Source organism: Halichoerus grypus, chromosome 15, assembly GCF_964656455.1.
Source record: "Halichoerus grypus chromosome 15, mHalGry1.hap1.1, whole genome shotgun sequence".
In the NCBI taxonomy this organism is placed as follows: domain Eukaryota; kingdom Metazoa; phylum Chordata; class Mammalia; order Carnivora; family Phocidae; genus Halichoerus; species Halichoerus grypus.
This window is the reverse complement of record NC_135726.1, coordinates 47756123-47780409: the sequence shown is the minus strand read 5'-3', so window position 1 is coordinate 47780409 and position 24287 is coordinate 47756123. Positions and strand designations below refer to the sequence as shown.

The window sequence follows — 24287 nt, the reverse complement described above, 5'->3', positions numbered from 1 at the left end:
GTGGCTGGACTTGGAGGGCGGCAGGCACTAAATATAAGCCCATGACCTATAAACCTGCAAAGTAGTCTTCCTGAGGCGCCATTTTCGCTCTCTCTGGTGTGGTGGGTATCTCAAGGTCAAACAGTCTCCCTGGGTTTGGGAGGTCAGCCTGGAGTTCCTGCTTATCAGGTTACCCAGGGAGGCTGCTTATTCTCAAGAGTTCTTCCAGGATCTGGCCTGAGACTCTGGGTCCCTGATGGCATCATTGGGCAGCCAGCCAACTCCGGCCCCCTCCTACCAGTTCACGGGAAAAACAAATTATTTGTCCTGTTGTGTGAGCCACTGACAGTCTGGTTTGCTGTTACTTGGAGAGAAGAACACCCCAACTGGAACCTACTTATTCTGTGCCAGGCCTTGAGAATTCCATGATTAAAGAGTGTTATGATGCCCATTTTACAGAGGAGAAAATTGAGGCTCCCAGAGGGAGGGTCCCTATTGGGGGTCACAGCAACTACGTGGTAAAGGTCTGACTCCCACACCTTTCAGGGACCTCTTGGCTCATGCCCAGTGACCCCACAGTGCCAGGTGCAGAATAGGGGGCCCATCAATGTTCCATGAATCCACGCATGGCCCTCCCCCCCCCAGGTCACCAAGACCCCTCCTAATACTGGGATTCTAGGACCTGAGGCTAGATGACAGGAGCAAACCTGGGGAGCAACAGGATGAGGCTTCTCTTCAAAGCTTCCCTCCCTTCCCCCCACCCCCATCTCCCAGTCCAGACCCTTGGCAATGCCCAGAGCCCAGGAGCAGGCGATCGCCATAGACCTCAGGAGACGGTGGGCCAACATTAGACGCAGTCAGACCAGAATGCAGGGAGGCAGACTGTATGTATTTCCCTGTTCCCCTCCCCGACCCACCCCAGCCCCAGCCACCATCAGAAAAGGACCTGACTTGGCAACATTTCAGCCCTTTCCAGCATCCTGCTGAGGCTCCTGAAATAGAGAAAGAGAAAATTGTCTAAAATACAATAAATAGTTGTTATTTAAAATAACAACTCCATTAAAAAAATAGCACTTATATTAGGGTTTACTATGTGTCAGGCACCATCCTAATGCTCCCTACTTGAGTCTCCTTGCCATTTCTCAACACACCAGACACATTCTGACCACAGACCCTTTGCACTTGCTGCTCCCTCTGCCTGGAATACTTTCCCCCCAGATATCCACATGGTTCAATCCCTTACTTCTTTCAAGTGTTTAAAGATTTAAAAAAAAAATTTTTTTTTTTTAGACAGAGAAAAGATCGAGCCTGACACATAGTAGGGATTCCAGAAATCCTGTTTGTAATTATTTTAAAAACAGCTAAAATACCATGTGGACACTGTCTGGATCATGATTCCCAAACCACCTCTAAAAAGATATTTTTGAGACACTTGAGGTATTAGATGCCATTAAGACATCTTAAAATTTTTGTTGGGGGGGGGCGCCTGGCTGACTCACTTGATAGAGCATATGACTCTTGATCTCAGAGTTGTGAGTTCAAGCCCCATGTTGCGCGTGGAGCCTACGTAAAAATAAATAAAATAGGAGCACCTGGGTGGCTCAGGTGGTTAAGCGTCTGCCTTCAGCTCAGGTCATGATCTCAGGGTCCTGGGATCGAGTCCCACGTCGGGCTCCCTGCTCAGTGGGGAGCCTGCTTCTCCCTCTGCCTCTCCCCCTGCTTGTGTTCTCTCTCATTATCTCTGTCACTATCTGTCTCTCTCAAATAAATAAAAGCTTTAAAAATATATAATTGGGCGCCTGGGTGGCTCAGTTGGTTAAGCGACTGCCTTCGGCTCAGGTCATGATCCTGGAGTCCTGGGATCGAGTCCCACATCGGGCTCCCTGCTCAGCGGGGAGTCTGCTTCTCCCTCTGACCCTCCTCCCTCTTGTGCTGTCTCTCATTCTCTCTCTTGCAAATAAAATCTTAAAAAAAAAAAAATTTTTTTTAAATAAATAAAAATAAAAATATATAATGAATGTAATTAAATTTTTGTTCGGTGTGGGGATGGCCTTATACTTGTTTTTAAAACTTATTAGAGATGCATACTGAAGTACTTACAGGTGGAATAACATGAGGTCTAGAATATACCTTCAAATACCACTGTGCCAAAAAAAAAAAAGGCAAGAAGGAAAATAGATGGAATAAGAGAACGTTGGTAATAGTAGACCTGGTTGATGAGTACATAGAGCTCATTACACTAGTCTCTCAACTAGTATATATATCTAAAAATTTCCACCAAAAATGTTTGAGAACATTATAACCTCCATTTATGTAAAAAGTCTAGAAAATGTAGGGGCACATGGGTGGCTCAGGTGGTTAAGCATCTGCCTTGGGCTCAGGTCATGACCCCGGGGTCCTGGGATCGAGCCCCATGTCGGGCTCCCTGCTCAGTGGGGAGTCTGCCTCTTCCTCTGCTCCTGCTCTCTCTCTCCCTCCCTCTCTCTCATAAATAAATAAAAGCTTTAAAAAAAAAAGTCTAGAAAAATGCAAACTAATCTATGATAACTGAAAGCAGATCAGCAGAGGCCTGGGACAGGGACGAGGGCAGGAGAAATTACTGATGGTCCCCGAGGAAATTTTGGGGGTATGACAGACACGTTAATCATCTTCATTTCGGAAATGGGTTTCACAGGTACGTTCATATGTCAAAACTCATTAACTCAGACGCTTTAAACATGTACTATCTCTTAGACATCACTTATACCCCAAAAAGGTGACAACTTTTTGTAAAAAATAGATACACAACAGATTAAGTATTAAGTCAGTAGCAGCTTGCAAATGTGTATATATAGTAAGTGATTTTAAAAATCCAGTATCTGGGGCAAATAAATAAAATCCAGTACTGGTGGCAAATAAATTATTGTGCATATGCTTTAATACCTTAAAACAACGTTACCAGTGGAACTTTCCGCAGTGGTGGGTTCTATGTCCTATATCTGCACTGTCCAGTCCGGTAGCCACATGTAGCTACAGGGCACTTGAAATGTGGCCAGTGTGACTAATAACGGGTTTCGTTGGTTTTTTTTTTAATTTTTTATTTGTTTGTCAGAGAGCGCACGTGCTCAAGAGAGCACAAGTGGGGGCGGGGGGCGGCAGGCAGAGGGAGAAGCAGGCTCCCTGCTGAGCAAGAAGCCCGATGCGGGGCTCGATCCTAGGACCCTGGGATCATGACCTGAGCTGAAGGCAGCCGCTTAACGACTGAGCCACCCAGGTGTCCCAATAACTGGGTTTTTATTGCATTTCATTTTAATTAATTGCAAATTGCAAAGCGGCAGGATGTTATTAGATAGTACAGCTTTACAACGAAAAGGAAAGAAAAAAAAGAAAGATCTTAAGCTCTTTTGAAAAAAATTTAGCTGACATCCACTGAGCCCTTCTCTGAGCAATGTAAATTTATTATGTTATGTGAGGTGTCTCATGGAAGCATCTCAACAAACCCATCTTACAGAGGATGGAACTGAGGTTCAGAAAAGGGTGTAGCTGACTTGTCCTGATCTGAACAGGGAGGACAGGCTGAACTAGGACTGGGACTCGAGTGCCTTTAACTCCAAGACAGTGCCCCAGCCCCTGCCCACCCCCCTACCTCACCCCCCTCACCTCCCTCATCTCACCTCCAGCCAGTTGCCTGCTACCTTTTGCTGATCTCCTCCTCGATAATGCTCATAATTTTCTGCAGCCTGGTCTCATCCACAAAGCCATCACCTTTCTGGGCACAGAGGAGAAAGAGCGTGGACATGTGGGTCTCCCGCCCCCAGCGGGATCCCAGCACCAGGGGATCCCAGCACCACCGCCCTCCCTCCCTGTCTGGGACCCTTGCTAGGAATCACCTTCTTTGAATGGACCAGTTTCCCATCCACAAACACTTCAAACTCCCCTGTAGCCTGGGCAGCTCTTTCCTCCTGCTGGAGAGGGAATGTTGGGGGTTGGGAGAAGGTGAGCACTCTCCTCCAAGCCCCTGGGGTCTCAGAGCCCTGACCAGCCACCTCCCCCAGGCCACTCACAAAGAGAAGTTGATTTGGAAATTGATGCTCCAGACTCTTTCTCAGTAGAATGAACTGCAGAGTGGAGATGGGATTGTGGGGTCAGGGGATCCCAGGACCGTGGGGTCACAGGTCTTGGAGGGAGGGGAAACAGGACCTCCTTCCAGACTTCATGTCCTATACTCCCCCCACCTCCAAAGTCAAAACTACTTACCCGAAGGCCATAGCTTCAGAGGCCGCTGGAGGAAGGGCAGAGAGAGATGGAGGGAAGACACTGCATCAGGATCTCCTCCAGCCCAGAGGGAGCTTGGGAACACCTGAGTCTGATCCCGTCCCTCCCATTTGGAACCCTCCCACAGTGCCAGCTCACCCAGAGCAAAAAAAAAGCATGGTTCACAAGCCCCCCACGGGAGCTGTCCCCATCACCTCTCTGCCCCATCTCCTCCTCCACTCTCCCCCTGGCCCACTTTGCTCCAGCCACAGGGACCTTGGAGCTCCTCCTCCAATACTCCAGGCATGCCTGCCTCAGGGCCTTTGCACTGCCTGCTCCCTCTGCAGAATGCTCTTTCCCTGGTATCTACATGGCTCCTTCTCTCCCTCCTTCAGGTCTTTGCTCATACATCACCTTCTCAAGAAGGCCTTCCTGACCACCCCAGCTAAAACTATGACCAACTGAGCCACCCAGGAGCCCCAAAGATCTGTCTTAATCACTGCTGTGCCCCTAGTGCCAAGGACAGGGCCTGGTACAAGGTAGGTACTTATCAACGGAATGAATTAGTGAATTAGTAAATCCATGGAGTCAGAGAAAGAGCTAAAAAGAAGAAGGGCAGGGGTGTGGGGGCAGCTCAGTCGGTTAAATGTCTGCCTTCAGCTCAGGTCATGATCCCAGTGTCCTGGGATCGAGTCCCGCATCGGGCTCCTTGCTCAGCTGGAAGCCTGCTTCTCCCTCTCCCTCTGCCTGCCACCCCCCCTGCTTGTGCTCTCTCTTTCCCTCTCTATCAAATAAATAAAATCGTAAAAAAAAAAAGAAGAGGCAGAGAAAGAGAGGGGAAATGAGGAAACATGGAGAGGAGAAAGATCCACAATATGGGGAAAGGAAAAGACACTGAGTTGCCTGGAGAGACTACCTGGGCAGATAGGAACGGGATGGGAGGGGAGGGGGTGAGTGAAACTGGGAGAGATGACGGGGAGAGAACCTTCTAAAGCAGGAGAGAGGCGAGCGGGTTGGAGGGGAAGACCAAGCCCCCGCCTGGGAAGGCCACTGCTGTTACTGGGGCCGCTGACACAGAGACTCAGCTCTGGGGCCAATGAGAACTGAAGCCAACTTCCTTGGGCCTTTGCACCTGGGCTCCTCCTCCCCCTTGCTACCCAGATCCCGCCCCATCTCCTCCTCCACTCTCCCCCGAGGCCCCGATCTTCACTTAGAGGCCGCCCAGAGAGGCCATCCCTGACTGTCCAGTCTGAAATTCCCCGATCTTCACTTAGAGGCCGCCCAGAGAGGCCATCCCTGACTGTCCAGTCTGAAATTCCCCCGCCCCGAGTCTGGCTTTGCGTCTGCAATGCCCAGTTCGGCCTGGAGAGAGAAGCTGGGGGCTCGGGTGAGCGCTCCATCCCTGCATAGGCCCGGCCCATGGCAGGCAGCAGACTCCAAATAAAGGAGTGAGGGTGAATGGGTGAGGCTCGGAGCAGGGATGTGAAGCCACAGATCTCTAGCCGCAGAGAGAGTGACAGGTGGAGGCGTTTCCACCTGGGAATCTTGACTCCCCCCCCACCCCAGCAAATCCCCAAAGCCCCAGCGCCCCACCCCCTCCAGCCTCTGGTGGGGGAGGCAGGTGTGGGCGAGGGCACCCCTCACCAGTAGATCACTCGAATCACGATCTTGCTGTCCATCGGGAAGCTCTCAATGGTGGGAGCGAAAGTGTTGGTGGACTCGGGTAAGGTGGGGGCGAACGGGTCAGGACCCAGGATGGGCACCGGAACAAACTCAGGAGTGGAATCTGTCAACTTCGTGGCCGAGGAGTCTGCCCTCGAGGTAGAGCCAAGGGTGAGCCCCAGGAAATCAGTGGCCGATGGAGTGTGGACAAGAATGGCCTCTTGCTTGGACCCGAATCCACTGGCGACGGATGGGAGGTGCTTCACACTGGGCTTGGGCGAAAGATCCTTGTCGGGCGATAAAGCGGGCTCCTCTGAAGCGGGTTCTGGGTGCGGATCCAACGGCAGGAGTGAGGCAGGGAAGGATTCCGAGGCAGGGACCGCGGCTGTGATCTCGATCCCGACCCGGGATGGAACTGGAGTTGGGGCCGGGGCCGGGGCCAGAGGCGCGGTCCAGATTGGAGTAGGCATCCGGGCCGGAATAGGGGTCTGGACCCGGGTCAGCATCCGTGCAGGAGTCGGGGTCCGGATCCGGGTCAGAGTCCGGACGGGAGTCCGGGTCCAGACCGGGGTTGGGGTCTGGACGGGAGTGGGGGCCCAGGCCGAGGCCAGGGTCTGGATGGGAGTGGGGGTCCGGGCGGAGGCCGGGGTCGGAATGCGAGTTGGGGTTCGGGCCGGGGTCAGCATCTGCACTGGATTCGGGATCCGGGCCAGGGTCTGGCTAGGATTCGGGGTCCGGGCCAGGGTCGGGACGGGAGCCAGGGCTCGGGCCGGGGTCCGGACGGGAGTGGGGGTCCAGGCTGGGGTCTGGACGGGAGTGGGGGTCCGAGCTGAGGCCCGGGTCTGGGCAGGAGTCGGGGTCCGGGCGGAGGTCAGGGTCTGGATGCGAGTCGGGGTCCGGGCCAGGGTTGGGACGGGAGCCAGGGTTCGTGCCAGGGTCTGGACGGGAGTGGGGGTCCAGGCAGAGGCCGGGGTCTGGACGGGAGTCGGGGTCCAGGCCGAGGCCAGGGTCTGGATGGGAGTGGGGGTCCAGGCCGAGGCCGGGGTCCGGACGGGAGTGGGGGTCCAGGCCGGGGTCTGGACAGGAGTGGGGGTCCAGGCCGAGGCCGGGGTCCGGACGGGAGTCGGGGTCCAGGCCGAGACCGGGGCCTGGACAGGAGTCGGGGTCCAGGCCCGGGTGGGGACGGGAGTCGGGGTCCGGGTGGGGCTCAGGATCTGGACAGCTTTCCGGGTCCGGGCTGAAGTCGAGGTCCTGACTGGGGTCGAAGCCCGGACCGAGGTCGACATCCGGGCCGGAGAAGGGGTTGGGGCCCTCGCCTGGTTGTTCATGGTGGGCGCAGGGGGCCCCCTGGGGTAACGGGGGTGGGGTGAGGGGGAGTGGGATCCTGCCTGGTGCTCCTTCCTTGAGCGGGGAGAGCCTCACCCACACCAGGGTTCTAAAATGGGAGACGACCACAAGGGGGCACTGTGACATCGTGTTCCACCCGGTGCGCAGGTTCTATAGCTCCGGGCCAGGCACCAGGCGGGAGGGACCTCTAGATCTCACCTAAAAATTCCCATCCCTAAACCCCACCTCCAGGGTAAGGAACACAGAGATTGCTCCAGTGTTCTCCTCACTGTCGCTAAACATTCATCCGTTCGGTATATTTCTTGAGTACCTGCCGTGCGCACATTCCTGGGCTGAGTGACTCTGACGTCAGAGCCCTAATCAGGAAAGCCCTGGTCCAGGGGCACCTGGGTGGCTCAGTCGTTAAGCATCTGCCTTTGGCTCAGGTCATGGTCCCAGGGTCCTGCGATTGAGCCCCGCATCGGGCTCCCTGCTCCGCAGGAAGCCTGCTTGTCCCTCTCCCGCTCCCCCTGCTTGTGTTCCCTCTCTCGCTCTCTGTGAAATAAATAAATAAAATCTTAAAAAAAAAAAAAGGAGGAAAGCCCTGGTCCAGCGATCAGGTTCCCTGTCCAATGGAGGAAACTTACCCATCACCAAACGACAACGGCCCAGTGTGGCCGGGCCTGGAGTAGGGGAGGCACCAGCAGAGGGGTCTGCAAGATGAAGGAGGCCCAGGAATCTGCAGGATCCCCAAAGGTGCTAGAACCAGCCTGCGGCAGAGAGGGCTCTCTGAAGGGGGTAACTGGGCGATCTGGAGAAAAAGAAACATAATAGCAAAAATTACCAAGTTTACAATTATACAGTGCTAAGTGCTACCCATGTAACCACAGCTCGTAAGTGACACAGCCAGGACTCATTTTGTTTAAGATTTTATTTATTTGAGGGGCGCCCAGGTGGCTCAGTCGTTGAGCGTCTGCCTTCAGCTCAGGTCATGATCCCGGGGTCCTGGGATCGAGCCCCGCATCGGGCTCCCTGCTCGGCGGGAAGCCTGCTTCTCCCTCTCCCACTCCCCCTGCTTGTGTTACCTCCCTAGCTGTCTCTCTCTCTGTCAAATAAATAAATAAAAATCTTTAAAAAAAAAAAAAAAAAAAAAAGCATCTGCCTTCGGCTCAGGTCATGATCCCAGGGTCCTGGGATCGAGTCCCGCATCGGGCTTCCTGCTCAGAGGGGAGTCTGCTTCTCCCTCTCCCACTCCCCCTGCTTGTGTTCCCTCTCTCGCTCTCTCTCTGTCAAATAAATAAATAAAATCTTTAAAAATAAATAAAAATAAAAATCTTAAAAAAAACTAAATCCGTTTTTTAAAAAAAGGATTTCATTTATTTGACAGAGAGCACAAGCAGGGGGAGCGGCAGGCAGGAGAGAGAGAGAGACTCGGGCTTCCGCTGAGCAAGGAGCCCAACATGTGGCTCGATCCCAGGACCCTGGGATCATGACCTGAGCTGAAGGCAGATGCTTAACAACTGAGCCACGCAGGCGCCCCACAGCTGGGATTCAAATGGAAACTGTCAGGCTTGGGCGTCCTGGCACTTAACCACTCCTGTCTTGTTCACTGCTGAATCCACAGCTCCTAAAAGGAGGCCTGGCATGTTCACCGGAGGTTCACAGGAGGTGCTTCCTAAATATTTGTCTTATTTTGAAACAGTGTAACACTCACAAGAAATTAGAAAAATAGTACAGAGCATCCTGTATCATTTCCACCCAGCTTTCCCCAATGGGAACTTAAGAGGTAACCACAGTACATTGTCAAAACCAGGACTGTGACATTGGTCCAATACCATTAGGTCAGGTACAGACCTTATTTTGAATCATGAAAGGGTTTTATTTTTTTTTAAGATTTCTTAGAGCATGAGCTGGGGGAGGGGCAGAGGGAGAGGGAGAAGCAGACTCCCTGCTGAATGGGGAGCATAATATGGGGCTCCATTCCAGGATCCTGAGATCATGACCTGAGCCGAAGGGTGACGCTTAACTGACTGCGATGCCCAGGGGCCCCATGGGAGGGTTTTAAAAGGAGGAGAGTTAGGAGCATCTGGGTGGTTCAGTCGGTTGAGTGGCCAACTCTTGATTTCGGCTTGGGTCATGACCTTGGTGTCCTGGGATGGAGCCCCAGATCGGGCTCCTTGGTGGGGAGTCTCCTTAGGATTCTCCCTCTCCCTCTGCGCCTCCCCCACCCACCCACTCATGTGCACTTTCTCTCACTCTCTGTCCAATAAATCAATCCTAAAAAAGGGGGGGGAAGAAAGTTATGACCTACTGTGCTTTGCAAGCACTGAGCCCTTCTTGTGTTAAACCTTGGGCCTGCGTCTCAAAAGCTATGAAGATCATGAGAGACACTGAATTTTCTGTGTGATGCTAAGCAAGTTTCTACCCCTCTCTGGGCTTCAGTCTGCTTCTCCCTCTCATTCTCCCTCTGCACGCTCTCTCTCTCTAATAAATAAATAAAATCTTTATTTTTTTAAAGATTTTATTTATTTGACAGAGAGAGACACAGCGAGAGAGGGAACACAAGCAGGAGGAGGGGGAGAGGGAGAAGCAGGCTTCCCGCAGAGCAGGGAGCCCGATGTGGGGCTCGATCCCAGGACCACCCTGGGTTCATGACCTGAGCCGAAGGCAGACGCTTAACGACTGAGCCACCCAGGCGCCCCAATAAATAAAATCTTTAAAAAAATAAATAAAACACTTCTCCAAGGCTCTGTTCATTTTCTGTCTCTTTCCCTCTCTAGTTGGGATGGCAGGATCTCTTTCAACCTATCTTCAAGCTTGAGAATGCTTTCTTCTGACAGTTCAAATCTACTATTGAGCCCCTCCAGAGAATTTTTCATTGTAGATACTGTATGTTTCAACTCCAGAATTTCCATCAGATTCTTTTTAAAATAACATCCGCCCCTCTATTGTTCTCTACTTGGTGCAACGTTGTTTGTTATTCCCTGCACTTCTTTACTCACCAGTTGCCTGCCCCTCTCCAAACCTGTTTGCAATGGCTACTTTGGTTTTTGTTTTGTTTTGTTTTAAAGGCTCCACGCCCAGTGTGGAGCCCAGCGCAGGACTTGAACTCACCACCCGGAGATCAAGAGTTGGATGCTCAACCGACTGAGCCACCCAGGCGCCCCTGCGAAGCCTACTTTGAAGGCTTTGTCTGTTCCTCCCAAGCTTCGTCTCTGGTCCCTCTCCCCGGCAGTTTCTGTCTCCTCCCACCCCCTCCAGTATACAGGTCTTATTTTCGTTTCTTCACCTATATCATATTTTTTTGTTGGCAACTGGACATTTCAGGTGGCGCACTGTGGCAACTCCCGGTGCTGGTGCCCGCCCTGGGGTTTATGTCTGTTTAGTGACTGGTCGGATGATTTGTTCAGTCTGTCCCTCTGCTTCCTCCAGCAAGTGCAGAGCCAGGGAAGGGAGCGTGCAGAGCCTTAGATATGCCCAGTCATCCTAGGCTGGTGGGTTTGGGCAGGTTCTCCGGGTCTTTCCCTGACCATGCTGGGCAGGGGGGCTCCACCCATCGTCAGCTGCTTGCTCTACTGTTCTTGTTGTTTTCAACACTTCAGAGGGCATAAACTTTTTCAGAGACTGATCCAATCCAATTAGGGATTCTTGGAAGGGTTACTCCCCAAGTCCCCCAAATCAGTTTGAGATTAGTTCTGACCCAAGGAGGGTTCTCACCAGCTGTCTCTTTCCCTGGCTCTCCGGCAAACTAGCCAGAGTCTGTCAATCTCCTTCCATCTGCCTTATGTACACCACGACCTCCGCGGTCTCTGAGGCACGGTTAGCCTTGAACTTCTCACTCGGTCCCAAAAAGAGTCAGTTCCTTTGAGGAAATATTTGGAGCTCTCTGCTCTGCAGCCTGCTTCTCCCACAGACAAAATCCCTGAGCCATGGCTCTGATACCAGGGTGGGGACAATGGTCGGCTTCACTCAGAGGGACCCCACTTTCGGAGCTGAGTCCTCAGTGGGGTGAGGCGGCAGGCCCCCCATCTTCTAGCTTGTCCTCTTGATGTGAAACTCCTGCCCCAGGAGCCAGGGAAGGGCAACCGGGGCCCCAGTATTCTCAAGCACTCCACAAGTATGGGCAGCACATCTAACACAGAGCTCCACAAGTATGGGCTGGGCTGAGGAAGGGAGACCCCCCTCTCGGCTGTGCTCCCCCAGAACTTGGCCTCAGCAAGAGGTAGCTGGGAGCAGGATGAGAAAGGCTGACATTCTGCCCCTCCCCAGAGGATTGCCCTCCAACTGGGAGTTGGGGGCAGGGAGGGAGCCCAGTCAGAAATGGAGGGGCTAGGGGAAGGGTCTCGGTTCACCCATCACTGGTTCTCCCTGTTCTCACCAAAGTTTTAGATTTTGTTTATTAATTTGCTACATGCCCTCCGGATCATCCCCAGAAGCTTCAAATGGTTGGGCTGCCATTCTGTTTTTTTGGTTGTTTTTTTTTTTTTTTTTTTTTAGATTTATTTATTTATTTATTTGAGAGAGAGAGAGAGAGCGAGAGAGAGCACATGAGAGGGGGGAGGGTCAGAGGGAGAAGCAGACTCCCTGCTGAGCAGGGAGCCCGATGCGGGACTCGATCCTGGGACTCCAGGATCATGACCTGAGCCGAAGGCAGTCGCTTAACCAACTGAGCCACCCAGGCGCCCGGTTGTTTTTTTTTTTTTAATATTTTATTTATTTGACAGAGAGAGACACAGCGAGAGAGGGAACACAAGCAGGGGGAGTGGAAGAGGGAGAGGGAGAAGCAGGCTCCCCGCTGAGCAGGGAGCCCGATGCGGGGCTCGATCCCAGGACCCTGGGATCATGACCTGAGCCGAAGGCAGATGCTTAACGACTGAGCCGCCCAGGCGCCCTTGTCATTTTGTTTTTATAATTTGCACCAGTTTGCGGGCAGGCAGGTCCGCCAAGCTCCTCATTTGGTCATGCCAGAAGTGGAACTCTATACAGGCCATTTTTAAAACACAAACCGTAGCACCCTGTTCGTTCTTTTGTACCTTGTATTTTTCCCCCTTGGACAAAATATATCAAAGAAATTTCATACGAGGGGCGCCTGGGTGGCTCCGTTGGTTAAGCGGCTGCTTTCGGCTCAGGTCATGATCCCAGGGTCCTGGGATCGAGACCCACATCGGCTCCCTGCTCAGCAGGGAGCCTGCTTCTCCCTCTCCCTCTGCCTGCCTCCCTGCCAACTTATGCTCTCTCTCTGTCAAATAAATAAATAAAATCTTAAAAAAAAAAAAAAACTTCATACGAGCACATCTATATCTCTATATCTCGTCATTTTAACACTTGTGTGATATCTTATTTATAAATGGCCCCTAATTAAGGTAACCAGTCCCCTCTCATCATTTAGATTGTTTACAGCCTTTGGCTATCACCAACAACCACTGAACTACAGACACCTTCGTGCACAAGTCAAAGTGTAAGTGTAAAGTCCTAGACACGAAACCATCCAAATTAAGGGAATGTGAATTTTTTCACTTTGCAAGTTATAGTAAACGACTCCTTAGAAGATGTTTTATTTTGTGTGATACCTGAAACACATCAGGGTGTTGCAGGGGGCCAACACAGCTGCATTTTGGTTTTTAGAAACAAGGAAGCACAACACAGGTCCACGAAAATCCGACAAGCTCTTTAGCATGAAGGCATCGTGCAGGACGACTGCATCCCAAACCCCACACTCGCTCGCTGTCTTTGCAGCAGTTACTTCAAACTCTCTGAACCTCAGCTTTCTCTTCTGTAAAATGGATCCTTTCCACTCTCATTGACTGGTTCTGTTGTGTTAAAAAGAAAGCACAGCTTGTGGGCGCCTGGCTGGCTCAGTAGGTGGAGCAGGCGACTCTTGATCTTGGGGTTGTGAGTTCAAGCCCCATGTTGGGTAGAGATTACTTAAAAATAAAATCTTTTAAAAAAAATCTTAAAAAAAAAAAGCAGAGGGCGCCTGGGTGGCTCAGTCGTTAAGCGGCTGCCTTTGGCTCAGGTCATGATCCCAGGGTCCTGGGATAGAGCCCCACATCGGGCTCCTTGCTCAGCGGGGAGCCTGCTTCTCCCTCTCCCCCTCCGCCTGCTTGCGTTCCCTCTCTCGCTGTGTCTCTCTCTGTCAAATAAATAAAATCTTAAAAAAAAAAGATTTAAAAAAAAAGCACAGGCTCAAAATGGCGTCACTTAGGCTAAGTCACCAAACTGGGGCTTAATACCTAACCTAATTGCAGTTTCAACTTCACCTGAAAATGTAAGACTTAACAGGCCAGTCAGGAATTCTCTGGTCAGCACCAATAAGGTAATCTGTAACATGGACCCTCTCCACCCCCAAAAGGAAGATGAGGTAAGTTCCCAGTAAGGCTCCCTAGCCTGGGATGCCTGGGTGGCTCATTCGGTTAGGCATCTGTCTTAGGCTCAAGTTATGATCCCAAGATCCTGGGATCGAGCCCCGCATCGGGCTCCCTGCTCAGCGGGGAGCCTGCTTCTCCCTCTCCCACTCCCCCTGCTTGTGTTCCCTCTCTCGCTGTGTCTCTCAAATAAATAAATAAAATATTAAAAAAAAAAAGATTCCCTGCGCTTCCCCTAGTGGGCGGTGACCGTGGCCCCACCCTCCTTCCCATAAAAACCTTCCCGCTCCCCTCTACTCCCCAGACAGGACGCTGCCCAATTCATGAATCGCTTAATAAAGCCAATTAACTCTTCAAATTTATTGAGTTTTTGTTCTGTAACAGTTGGTTTGCCGGCCCGCTACGATACTCATGTCTAGTAACAAACCCAGATTTGGGGTAGAGGGAGGGACGCTGCTTTACCCGCGCACTCCACTTAATTTGGACAGGCTGACTGACCTTACTTCCCGCCACACACTAGACAAATAGCCAAGACTGGCCAATCAGAATAAGCCATTCAGCCTGGCCCCGCCTCCAGGCAAGGCCATGTGACAAGCTGGAGCCAATGAAAGCCCCGCTTACAAATGAAGTCATTCCCAGACACAACTGGATGAAAACATACTGAAGGCACCTGGTCCCCGAATCCAGCCCTGCTGAAGCTACACCTACCACAAGATGTTTCATTTTTATGAACTAATAAATTCTTCTTATTTAAGCCACTTTGAGTTGTTTCTGATCCCTCCAGCAGAGTCCTATTATTCTTCTCAGGAGACAATAACTCTCCCCTCAGTCCCAACACTAAGTACAAAGCACTTAGCCCAATGAGTCAAAGCTGATCACAATAAGAGCCTTTTTATAGAGGTCTCTGGAGAGATGGCGGGAGGGGGGATAGGATTTAAATAACCATTATGTACAACTCCCAAAGGTAAAATCCTTGCAGCCACCCCCTCCAGCTCCAAAGTGTCTGAGGCAGAGATTGGACACCACCAAGTAAATACAAAAATATCCAGGTTCTGTCTCCAGGCGCTGATGGAAAAGGGGCAGGTCAGGCCTAGAAATGAAATGAGTAGGAGGCATTAGAAAGGGCTGCCCCTCGGCCTCCTCTCCCTCTCCCCAGTGAGTGGGAAACAGTGAAGCTCTGGCTGGGGCTCCCCATCGTGACCTCTTGAAGGTCATATGATCTTCCAAAGAGAAGATGGCACATAGCTCCAAACGACAGCAAGAGGGCTACAAGACAGAACTAAATTAAGCCACAAGTGAAAGTTGGCTTAAGGACCTCCCAGAGACCCTACCTTCCTCGTTTTACAGATAGAGTAAAAGAGGGCTACAGGAAATGCAGGGGCTGCCTCCGCCCAGCGTGCCCAGTGTGTGCAGAGCGGGTACAGGGGGGTAGCTACCTCCCGGGCATAGATGGAAGGAGCAGATATGACGTAAATCGCACGAGAGTCTCCATCTTCGCGGTGATTCCAATCCGCTGGCTGGCTGCGGGAGGAAAAGAAGATCCAGACCCTTCCAATTCTCCGATCTTGTTTTCCCCACCCACCATGGAGACAACCCAAAGCCAACTAGCGGAACTGCGGAACGACCCAATCAGAAAAGGCTGGGAGCAGGTAAGAGGAAGGGACCAATCGAGGTCTATCAAGGAATCAGGCCAATTGCACTATGGAGATGGACGAAAGCTGCCAGGATAGACAAGGCGAGAGAGAGCGCGGCCCCTTACCTCAGCCCATCCTCCGAACCCTCCTGCGCTCTCCTGTTGTTGAGTGCATCTGGGAGCGCGTGCACCGATGGCTCCGGGGTCCCCGCCAGCAGGCGAGACCCAGTATCCTGGCCAGGGCCACGGCGCCGCACGTGGACCAGCAAGAGCGCAACGCCGGCCAAGCCGGCGGCCACCAGCAGTCCCAAAGCCGGAGGCAAAAGGAAGCGCTGCGGGTCCCCCTGCCTCAGGCCCGGCAGCGCCGCGGGCAACGCACCTGCGCCTTCGTCCGCGCCGTCGGGGTGAACCCGGAACTCGCAGCGCGCGCCCATGTAGCCGGGCGCGCAGGCGCAGACGAGGCCGGAGAAGTGGGCGTAGCAGCGGCCGCCGTGGGCGCAGGGGCGCGCGGCGCACGGGTCGGCGCGCTCGCGGCAGTCGCGGCCGCCGAAGCCCAGCGCGCAGGAGCAGCGGCGCGCGCCGCCGCCCTCCAGGCACGTGCCGCCGTTGGCGCAGGCGCGGCCGGCGCAGTCATCCAGGTCGTGCTCGCAGCGCGGCCCCGCGAAGCCGGCGCGGCAGCGGCAGCGCAGGGCGTGGCCCAGGTCCAGGCAGAGCCCGCCTGTGGGGAAGGGGCGTCAGGGGCGTCAGGGGCGCGGCCCGGACGGGAGTCCTTGAGCTGTGCGCGCGTCCGCTCCTCCGCTGTGCAGTCCTGCCCGCCCTTTCCTGAGTCCCCGCTGTCTCCATCTAACTCTAGGGCCAGCCTCTGGGAGTTGGCCTGGAAAGCAGGCCTGCTTCTTTTCCTCTCCAGTGAAGTCTTGGTTTGAGTCAGCTTCACCTCTTTGGCGCTCTGTTTCTCCTTCTTCTCTCGGCTTCAACCATACTCAAATAGTTAGTAGTCCCAGAACATGTTTGAACCAGCTGGCCTTTGCCCATGCCTTCTGCCTGGGATGCCCCTTCCCTTTTCCCTTCCTCCTTTCCTCCCATTCTTTTCACCTTGTCTCTCCCCGAGCTCAGCCTTCAGGTCTCTGCTCAGATGTCCCCTCCTCCAGGAAGCCTTCAACCCTGCGCTCCCCCATCACAGCCCTGACAACTCTGGGCTCCGAGGACAAGTGTGTCTTCCCGCCTGGGCTGGTACCCCCATGAGGATGGGGCCCAGAGCTGTCTTAGTCACTGCTGTGTCCCTAGTTCCACTCAGCCCAGAGTGAACACTCAGTGTTTTGGAGAGAATTAGTACTATAAGAATGCTCATGGGCGCCTGGGTGGCTCAGTAGGTTAAGGGTCTGCTTTCAGCTCAGGTCCTGATCCCAGAGTCCTGGGATCAAGCCCCGCATCAGGCTCCCTGCTCAGTGGGGAGCCTGCTTCTCCCTCTCCCTCTACCCCCTACTCGCGCTTGCTCTCTCTCTCTCAAATAAATAAATGAAATCTTGAAAAAAAAAAAAAAGTGTGCTGAGCCCTTTACATTAATGATCTCATTTAACCTTGTAACACCTATATCAGATCAGATCTCTCCACTGCTAGGGACACTCCTGTGGCTCCATCTCCCTCATGGTAAAACCAAAATCCTCCTCATGGTCCATGAAGGCCCCCTCGATCTGTCTGGCTCACCTCCCTGACCTCATCTCTCACCACTCTCCCTGCATTCACTCTCTCACTCTGCTCCATCCACACCTGCTTCCCTGTGATCCTCAACAAGCCAGGCACATTCTGACCTCAGGGTCTTTGTACTTGCTATTCCTGTTCCCTGAAACATAACTCTTCCCCATGGATCCCCATATGGCTCCCTCCTTCACTACCCTTCAGCAAGGTTTTCGCTAACCACTTTGGCTAAAATGTCAACCCTCCACTCCATACACACTCCACATCCCCCTCTGGCTTTATTTTTCTTCTTAATTTTTTTTTTTTAAGATTTTGTTTATTTATTTATTTGAGAGAGGGCATGTGAGCAGGGGGAGGAGCAGAGGGAGAGGGACAAGCAAACGGGCTTGACGCAGGGCTTGATCTCATGACCCTGAGATCATGATCTGAGCCAAAGCCAAGAGTCCTCCGCTCAACCAACTGAGCCACCCAGGTGTCTCTTTTCTTCTAGTTTTTATCACCATCTAACTTCCCCTATAATTTACTTATTTATCTTGTTTATTGTCTGTCTGCTCCATCAGCTCTATGAGGACAGGGCTTCTCCCTCTCTCTCTGCCTCTCCACCGCCCCCGCTTGTGTTCTCTCTCTCTCAAATAAATAAATAAATAAATAAAATCTGAAAAAAAGAAAAAACAGGCTGGGCAGAGGGGGAGGGTCACCTCCCTGGGCCAGAGGGTAGAGAAAGCTCAGCCAGGATTCCCACCCAGGGCTGTCTGAGCCAAGCCCCGCTTTTGCCACTGACCACACAGAGACCCCCCTCCCCCGTCCCTCACCGCCTGGCCTCCCCACCTCACCGTTCCGGCATGGCTTCAGGCTGCACCGGTCCACTCTCTTCTCACAGTTGGAGCCTTGGAACCCGGGCGGGCAGTGGCAGATGTAGGCAGAGTCAGGGTCCGCGCCTCCCACACATAAGCCGCCATTGAAGCAGGGTCCATCCGCACATGTCACCCCGCTCACCTCGCACCGCAGTCCATAGAACCCGCGGGGACAGGCGCATTCGAAGGATCCCGGGGTCTCCTGGGCAGCCGCAAGAGGACTTCAGAACGGGGTCTCCTGGGAGCAAAATCCTTCCCCCCTCCCATCTTGACCATGGAGGGCTGCACCTTGTCCAGTCCTACCTCCCAGTCTTCAGGGGCCGTACCTAGGGAGTCCCCTGAAACAAGCCCTCGCCGCACTCCACGTTTCTGGCTCTGCCCAGCCAACCCCGCAGAGGGGAAGCTCTGGAGGCCCAGAGCGACCCCATTCCCACCTCTTCACCTTTACCTACAAATGCTGCCAGCTGGGTCTGCCCTCCCCGCTTTTCCGTCTGCATAGCCGAATCCTACCTCCGGGTCCTAGCCCTAAGCCCACCTCCTCCTTGAAGCCTTCTCTGGATCTCCCCTTCTCAGGCCCTCCCCCTAACCTGACCCTGTTTCTCACTGTCCCTTGGTGGCAGTGTCCAGGTGGCCCACGCTGGGCTCCACTTTATCCCAGTACATACACCAGGCTCATTCCCACCGCCACACTTTTGCTGACCCCAGGCCGCTCACCTGGTTACTACGGGCTCTTCCCAACCCCATTCATTCCCCAATCCTTCAAGGCCCCAGATGAAGACTGGGCACCTCCAGGAAGCCCTCCCCAGGATGAGGTAGGAGGGGCTGATACTAACGTTACAGCTGCCCCCGTTGGCACACGGGTTCCCGTCACAGGGCCCAGGCCTGGGTACAAGGCATCCAGGGGTGGCAGCCGATGGGCCCCTGGGAGTGAGGCAGCTGCTGGAGACAGGGATGGTGCAGAGGGGCCCAGTCCAGCCCTCCAGGCATCGACATTCATTGGGCTGCTCACAGAAGCCGTGGTCGGGACTGCAGCCCGCTCGACACGCCGCTATGGGGGAAGGAGAGGCAGAGGGAGAGTAACGTTGACGAGGGCAGGGTCAGGAGGATAGGAAACAGAAGTTTCTGAGCGCCACCTTGTTTCATCTTTGTGACAGACAGCCCTCTGGGCTAGAGGGTATTGTGACCCCCAGTTTCCAGACAGGGAAACTGAGGCCCAGAGAGGCACATAGGAAGTGGCAGATGGAGGATGTGAACCTAGGCCATTGAGCTCCAGACTCTGTGCTCTTAGAAGGAGACTGGAGTGGGGCCTGCAGGGTCTGAGCTTGGAAAGAGCAGAATGAGAGAAGGGGATTGGGGCTTAGGGAGGGGCCCCTGGTCTTTCAGGGGAAATAGGGGGGTCTTGAATTAGGGCAGCCCTGGGAGAATCTGGATAAGCCCGGGAGTCGTAGGGGCTTCAGTGGGATTCAGAAGTTTGGGGAGGAGTCTGAGGGTCCCCATAACGGAGGTCGGGGATCCAAGCTTTAGATCTGGCCTGCAATTGCAGGAAGGGAGGATAAAGTATCCCTTGGTGAGGGGGTTGAGGGAAACTGCGAGGAGTTTCCAAAGCTCCTGGGTGGGGGTAGGAAGGGCCCCAGCATTAGAAGAGTTAGAGGGTCCTAGCATTTGGAAAGGGGTGTGCGCATGCGTTAGAGGACGAAGGGGGGGGTGGGTAGTACCAGCATGGGATATTGGTGTGGGGTTCCTATTAGGGAAGAGAAAGGGAAGGGGGCTGGAGTGCCCAGAAGTCTGGAGGGAAGCTCAGGGTCCTCAGTTTCCCCGAGGGTGGTAGCTGGATCGTGGGAGGGGGCTGAGGACCGTGAGTGGGGCTAGAGGGGGGCCTGGGGTACTTGGCCAGCGGTCAGCAGCATTCCGTCGTTTCCTGGAGAGGGGTGTCTGCGGCACCCAGGCAGAGCTCTCGGGTCCCCAGTTCCCTGAGGAGGGTAACCGGGTTGTGAAAGGGGCCTGGGGGCCGTAAGTGCAGCTAAGTAAGGAAGGGCCGGGGATGGGGTGGGGTGGAACGCAGGACTCACGCGTGGCCTCGCACTCGTCCTCGACCGGCGCGCAGGGGCGCAGTCCCGAGCCGCACCGCGAGGGGGCGCTGCGCGAGCGGCAGAAGCGCGCGCATGCGGCCCCGACGGCGGGCGGCTCGCAGCGCGCGCGGTAGGAGAAGCGCAGCTCCCAGGCGCCTGCGCGCTGCACATCCCGGGCCCACGGGCCCCCGGCAGCCAGGCGGCGCCGACCGGCCACGCGCGCCAGCAGGCTCCAGGCGGGTCCTGCGGGGACAAGGGAGCGGCGCTGGGGTGGGCCGGGCCGGGCCGGACCGCGACTGGACTCTGGCGATACAGATGGAGCTTGCACTCTCCCTGCCGCTCTTAGCGAGGCCAAAACACCCCTTTTTGAGCCCTGAGAATGGCAGTTAGCAAGGCTGTGAACTCCCATAATGATGTCGCCATCCCATTAGTACCCTATTACCATCGCGATGATAACAGTCCTCCCACAGAAGCCGGAATACCCCCCGATCTTGCCCCAGAATCTTTGTATATTAAAGCAGTAATGAGACCTCTAACACCCTGTGCCATTTGATATCGCTATATGGCCAAGGCGCAACTCAGGCTTTTTGAAGTGAGGTCATGACACCCCGAAACTGTGCCTCAGGATCTTCCTATTTCAAAATGGTGACAGAGACCCCAATTACTAGACCATAAATTACCCTCATTGCCTGAAGCCTCGGGATACAGAGAGAGTGGCATTTTCTCCCCAGCAAAGCTGTCACACCCCCACATTGTGCCACAGGAGTTTTCTATATCTAAATGGTGACAGAACCCCCCCACACACACACACACTGTGGGCCTTACATGGCTCCAAAATCCCCTCAAATTAAGAATAAAATCACCCCGGGCACCCCTGGGTGGCTCAGATGGTTAAGTGTCTGCCTTCAGTTCAGGTCGTGATCCCAGGGTCCTGGGATCAAGCCCCACATCGGGCTCCCTGCTCAGTGGGGAGCCTGCTTCTCCCTCTCCCTCTGCCTCTCCCTCTGCTCATGCTCTCTCTCTGTGTCTCAAATGAATAAATAAAATCTTTTTTAAAAAAGAAGAATAAAATCACCCCATCTCCCTCCCTGAAACCTTTGCTCAATATTCACTCTGGTCAACATGCGACGTCCCGTAGGGCTTCTGGGACCCCTATGTGGACACCATGACAGAGCTTTGAATAGAAGAACCAGAAGTAACTCATTCTGTACCCCGGCTTATCAAACTCCGATGGTGATAGTACAGGACTGGGACCTGCTATATCCTCCTGCTCTGGTGGCTTCGATTCCAAGGTAGTAAGAGTGTACTTTCCCTGGCATCAGGCCACAGACTCCTACATCCAGTCCCAGGACAGTCCTACACCGACCTGCCAAGAGCCCTGGGACTACCAACACCCAGCACCGCACTCCAGGAGCTGTGAGGACACCGCAGGCGTGAATGCTCCACCCTATAGACAGCCCCATGTCACTATCCTGGATCTTACCTGGGGCCCCAACTCCCTGGAGCCCCCACACTCTGCACTTTAGTCTGATGACTGAAGACACTCACCTCCAATCTGTTCTAACTCCTCTCTCCAGGTTTCGATGATGAGAGAGAAGGTGCCCTGGTTGGGTGGAGGAAGGAGAGGAAAGAATGGAAGACAGTGGTCAGGGTGGGTACTCGGTGAAGGCCAGACTTGGGGGGGGGGGTCATTCAGGGACCAGGCAGACAAGGGACAATTCCCAGAGGGGCTGGCCCAGGGAAGGAATGACAGTTTGGGCTTCCTTTATTGAGCACCTCCTATGGGTAAACACTAGACTGGAGATACCTGGTTGAATCCCTCAAGATGGACCCTTGTGAGGTACCATGATGATCCCATTTTACAGATGGGGAAACTGAGGCTGGAACAGGGAAAGCCACTTTGCCCAAAAGGACAGGGGTCTAGAATTCAAGTACAGGTCTGTTCACCTGTCTGCTTTTGGGGTTGTGGGATACGAGATAGGATTTTGGAGGTAAAAATCATGAATACGGGCCCCAACTGGAAGATCTGAGTAGGGATAAGGTGAGAGGAGATTGGGGAGACAGGGTGTGGGAAGGTCCCTAAGTGCAGGGAGATCTGAAGATAAAGATAAGGATTCCAGTGTTTAGGGGCACCTGGGTGGCTCAGTCGTTAAGCGTCTGCCTTTGGCTCAGGTCATGGTCCCGGGGTCCTGGGATCGAGCCCCGCATCGGGCTCCGTGCTCTGCGGGGAAGCCTGCTTCTCCCTCTCCCACTCCCCCTGCTTGTGTTCCCTCTCTTGCTATATCTCTCTCTGTCAAATAAATAAAATCTTAAAAAAAAAAAGGATTCCAGTGTTTAGGGATCCCCAAGGAACAGAGGTAAGGTTCTGTGAATTTAGGATTTACAGAAGGTGAGTTTGAGGTTCTGGGAACTTGGGGTCCCAAGCATGCAGGGTGGGCGTCAGAACATTTGGGATCCCTAAAGGGGAAGTGGGATTCAGAAATTTGGGGTCCACTGTGGGTAGCCCACAGGGTCTAAGAATGTGGGATTCTAGATGATAGTTACTGGTCTGGGAATTTGGGGTCCCCAGAGGGAAAGGTTGGGGTCTTGGAAGTTGGAGGGCAGAAGGCCATAGAGGTTTGGGTAAGGCCTCCAAGCACGGGTTTCTCACCGGCCAGGCTTCCCGGAAGGGCACGCGCATGAAGCCATCGGGCAGAGGCAGGTCAGGCGCGGGCGCTTCGGGCTGCTGGGTGTAGACGGGTCCGCGCGCACTCAGCGCCGCGCCCAGGGCGCACGGAGAGTCGGCGGCCTCCTCGGAGACCCCCGGCTTCAGGCAGACCCTAAAGAAGAGGCGGCACGGGCCCTGCGCACTGCAGGGGGACCGCGGGGCCCCCGGGCCTGGTCCCGGCCTGAAAGAGTGGATCTGCAGCTCGAAGACGCCTGCCGGCCGTGCCTGGGGCCGGAAAGGGGCGTAGGGTGAGGAGGCGTCGGGGCCCAGGCGTCCCGTCCGCCCCGCGGCTCCTCCCCAAGACCCCGGGATCGCACCCCTTCCCATTCCTCCCTTTCCACTCCTGCTCTGACCTGGGGAAGGAAAATAAGCGCCAGGATCACCGTCCGGGGCAGGAGCTGGGGCATCTGCGGGCTGACCATGGCCTTTCGGGGGGGTGCTGGGAGCCGCAGCGGCTAGCTCCCGAGCCTTATATCTGAGGGGACGGCTCCGCCCCTTCAGGCAGCCGCCGGGCTCCGGGAGACCCCAGGGGAGGAGGTCGCAGGGGAAGGGGAGCTTGCTGGAGCAACCGTGAATGGTGGTATGGGCACTGGCAATGTAGTGAGCGTGCGATCTTGTGTGTGGTTTGGGCACGACTTTGTGTGTGAGGATGGGGTGGGGCTAGGGGGTTAAGCCAGTGTGTGAGGTTATATATGATTTTAAGATTCTGTGCGTGCGTGTGGTGTGAGCAAGAGCTGGCTGGAGGCTGTACGTGACTTTGTGATTGTGTGCCTAGCTGAGACTACGTGGCTCCACGTGTGCCTAAAGTTGTACATGGTTAAGACTATTGCGAGGTTGTAAGATTCTGTGGTTGTGTGTGTGCGTGTATGCGTGTGCACCTGCATGGGAGAACATAGGCATACGTGCCTTCATGATTGTGTGACTTTGGGGGATTGTGCGGCTGTTGTGGATGCTTCTCTGTGCGTGTATAGGAGTAAATGTGAGATCCTGAACCACTGTGTGGAGTCACATGAACCTCTTTGTGGTCTGTGCAGGTACCTCTAGGTGGCTGTGTGTGTGTGTGTGTGTGTGGTAGGGTCTGTGTCAGCTGTGAATAACCGAGCGTCCGAGTGTGAAAGAGATTAGGTGTTGGGAAGTCCATGGGTGTAGCCATGTGTGGGTACGATGAAGATCTGGGGTTCTTTGTGGACCTGTGTGTGTACATGCGCGGTGTGTGTGCTCCCCTCCGGAAGACAAAGCCACCCTTCCAAACCCCGCATCACGGATGCACCAGACGCCGGGGTGAGGGGCCCCCCGCCTGCGAGGGGGCTCCAGCTGTATGTAAATGCCGCCATCTGCCGGACGGCCGCGCCCCTCCCCCTTTGGGCCGCAGCTGGGCCGCCCGTTTGGCCTCCGGAAGGTGTGAGGAGCAAATGGGCAGGAAATTCCGTCTTCACAGATCAAGGGGCCCCCGCTCCCTCACAATGGGGCGAGGGGGCACCCCCAGGCCCTCCAGAAGCCCCTAAGTATTCCCGGCCCACTGCAAGAAAAGCCCAGTGGTGGGAGCAGATGCTCCAGCCTCTTGGTCATAAACACTCTGTGCCAGGTGCTGAGTAAAGTCCTTAGGTGACGCCAATTCCTTCCCCGCCCCCCCGCCCCGCAAGAAAACATATGAATACTTACAGGCTAATAATTACAGGGGGAAATACAGGTTCGATTTACAAAATTATTTTTGTTTTAGAGAAGATAGGATGATCAGTAAAGTATAGCCCAGCAGAACCGGGC

The 24287-nt window shown here is 54.2% G+C and overlaps 1 protein-coding gene across 1 annotated transcript; it reads right to left on the bottom strand.

The window, feature by feature from the left end:
- Positions 1-884: 884 nt before the first annotated feature.
- On the bottom strand, positions 885-22950 carry DLL3 (delta like canonical Notch ligand 3). The gene is given in 14 exon segments (XM_036094956.2): positions 885-971; positions 3633-3727; positions 3849-3923; positions 4023-4076; positions 4216-4240; positions 7848-8011; positions 15002-15086; positions 15325-15916; positions 17727-17949; positions 18581-18795; positions 19817-20059; positions 21365-21419; positions 22467-22748; positions 22877-22950. Coding segments are annotated over 13 exon segments (2160 nt in total). The 5' UTR covers positions 22946-22950; the 3' UTR covers positions 885-971; positions 3633-3649.
- Between the last annotated feature and the right edge of the window lie 1337 nt (positions 22951-24287).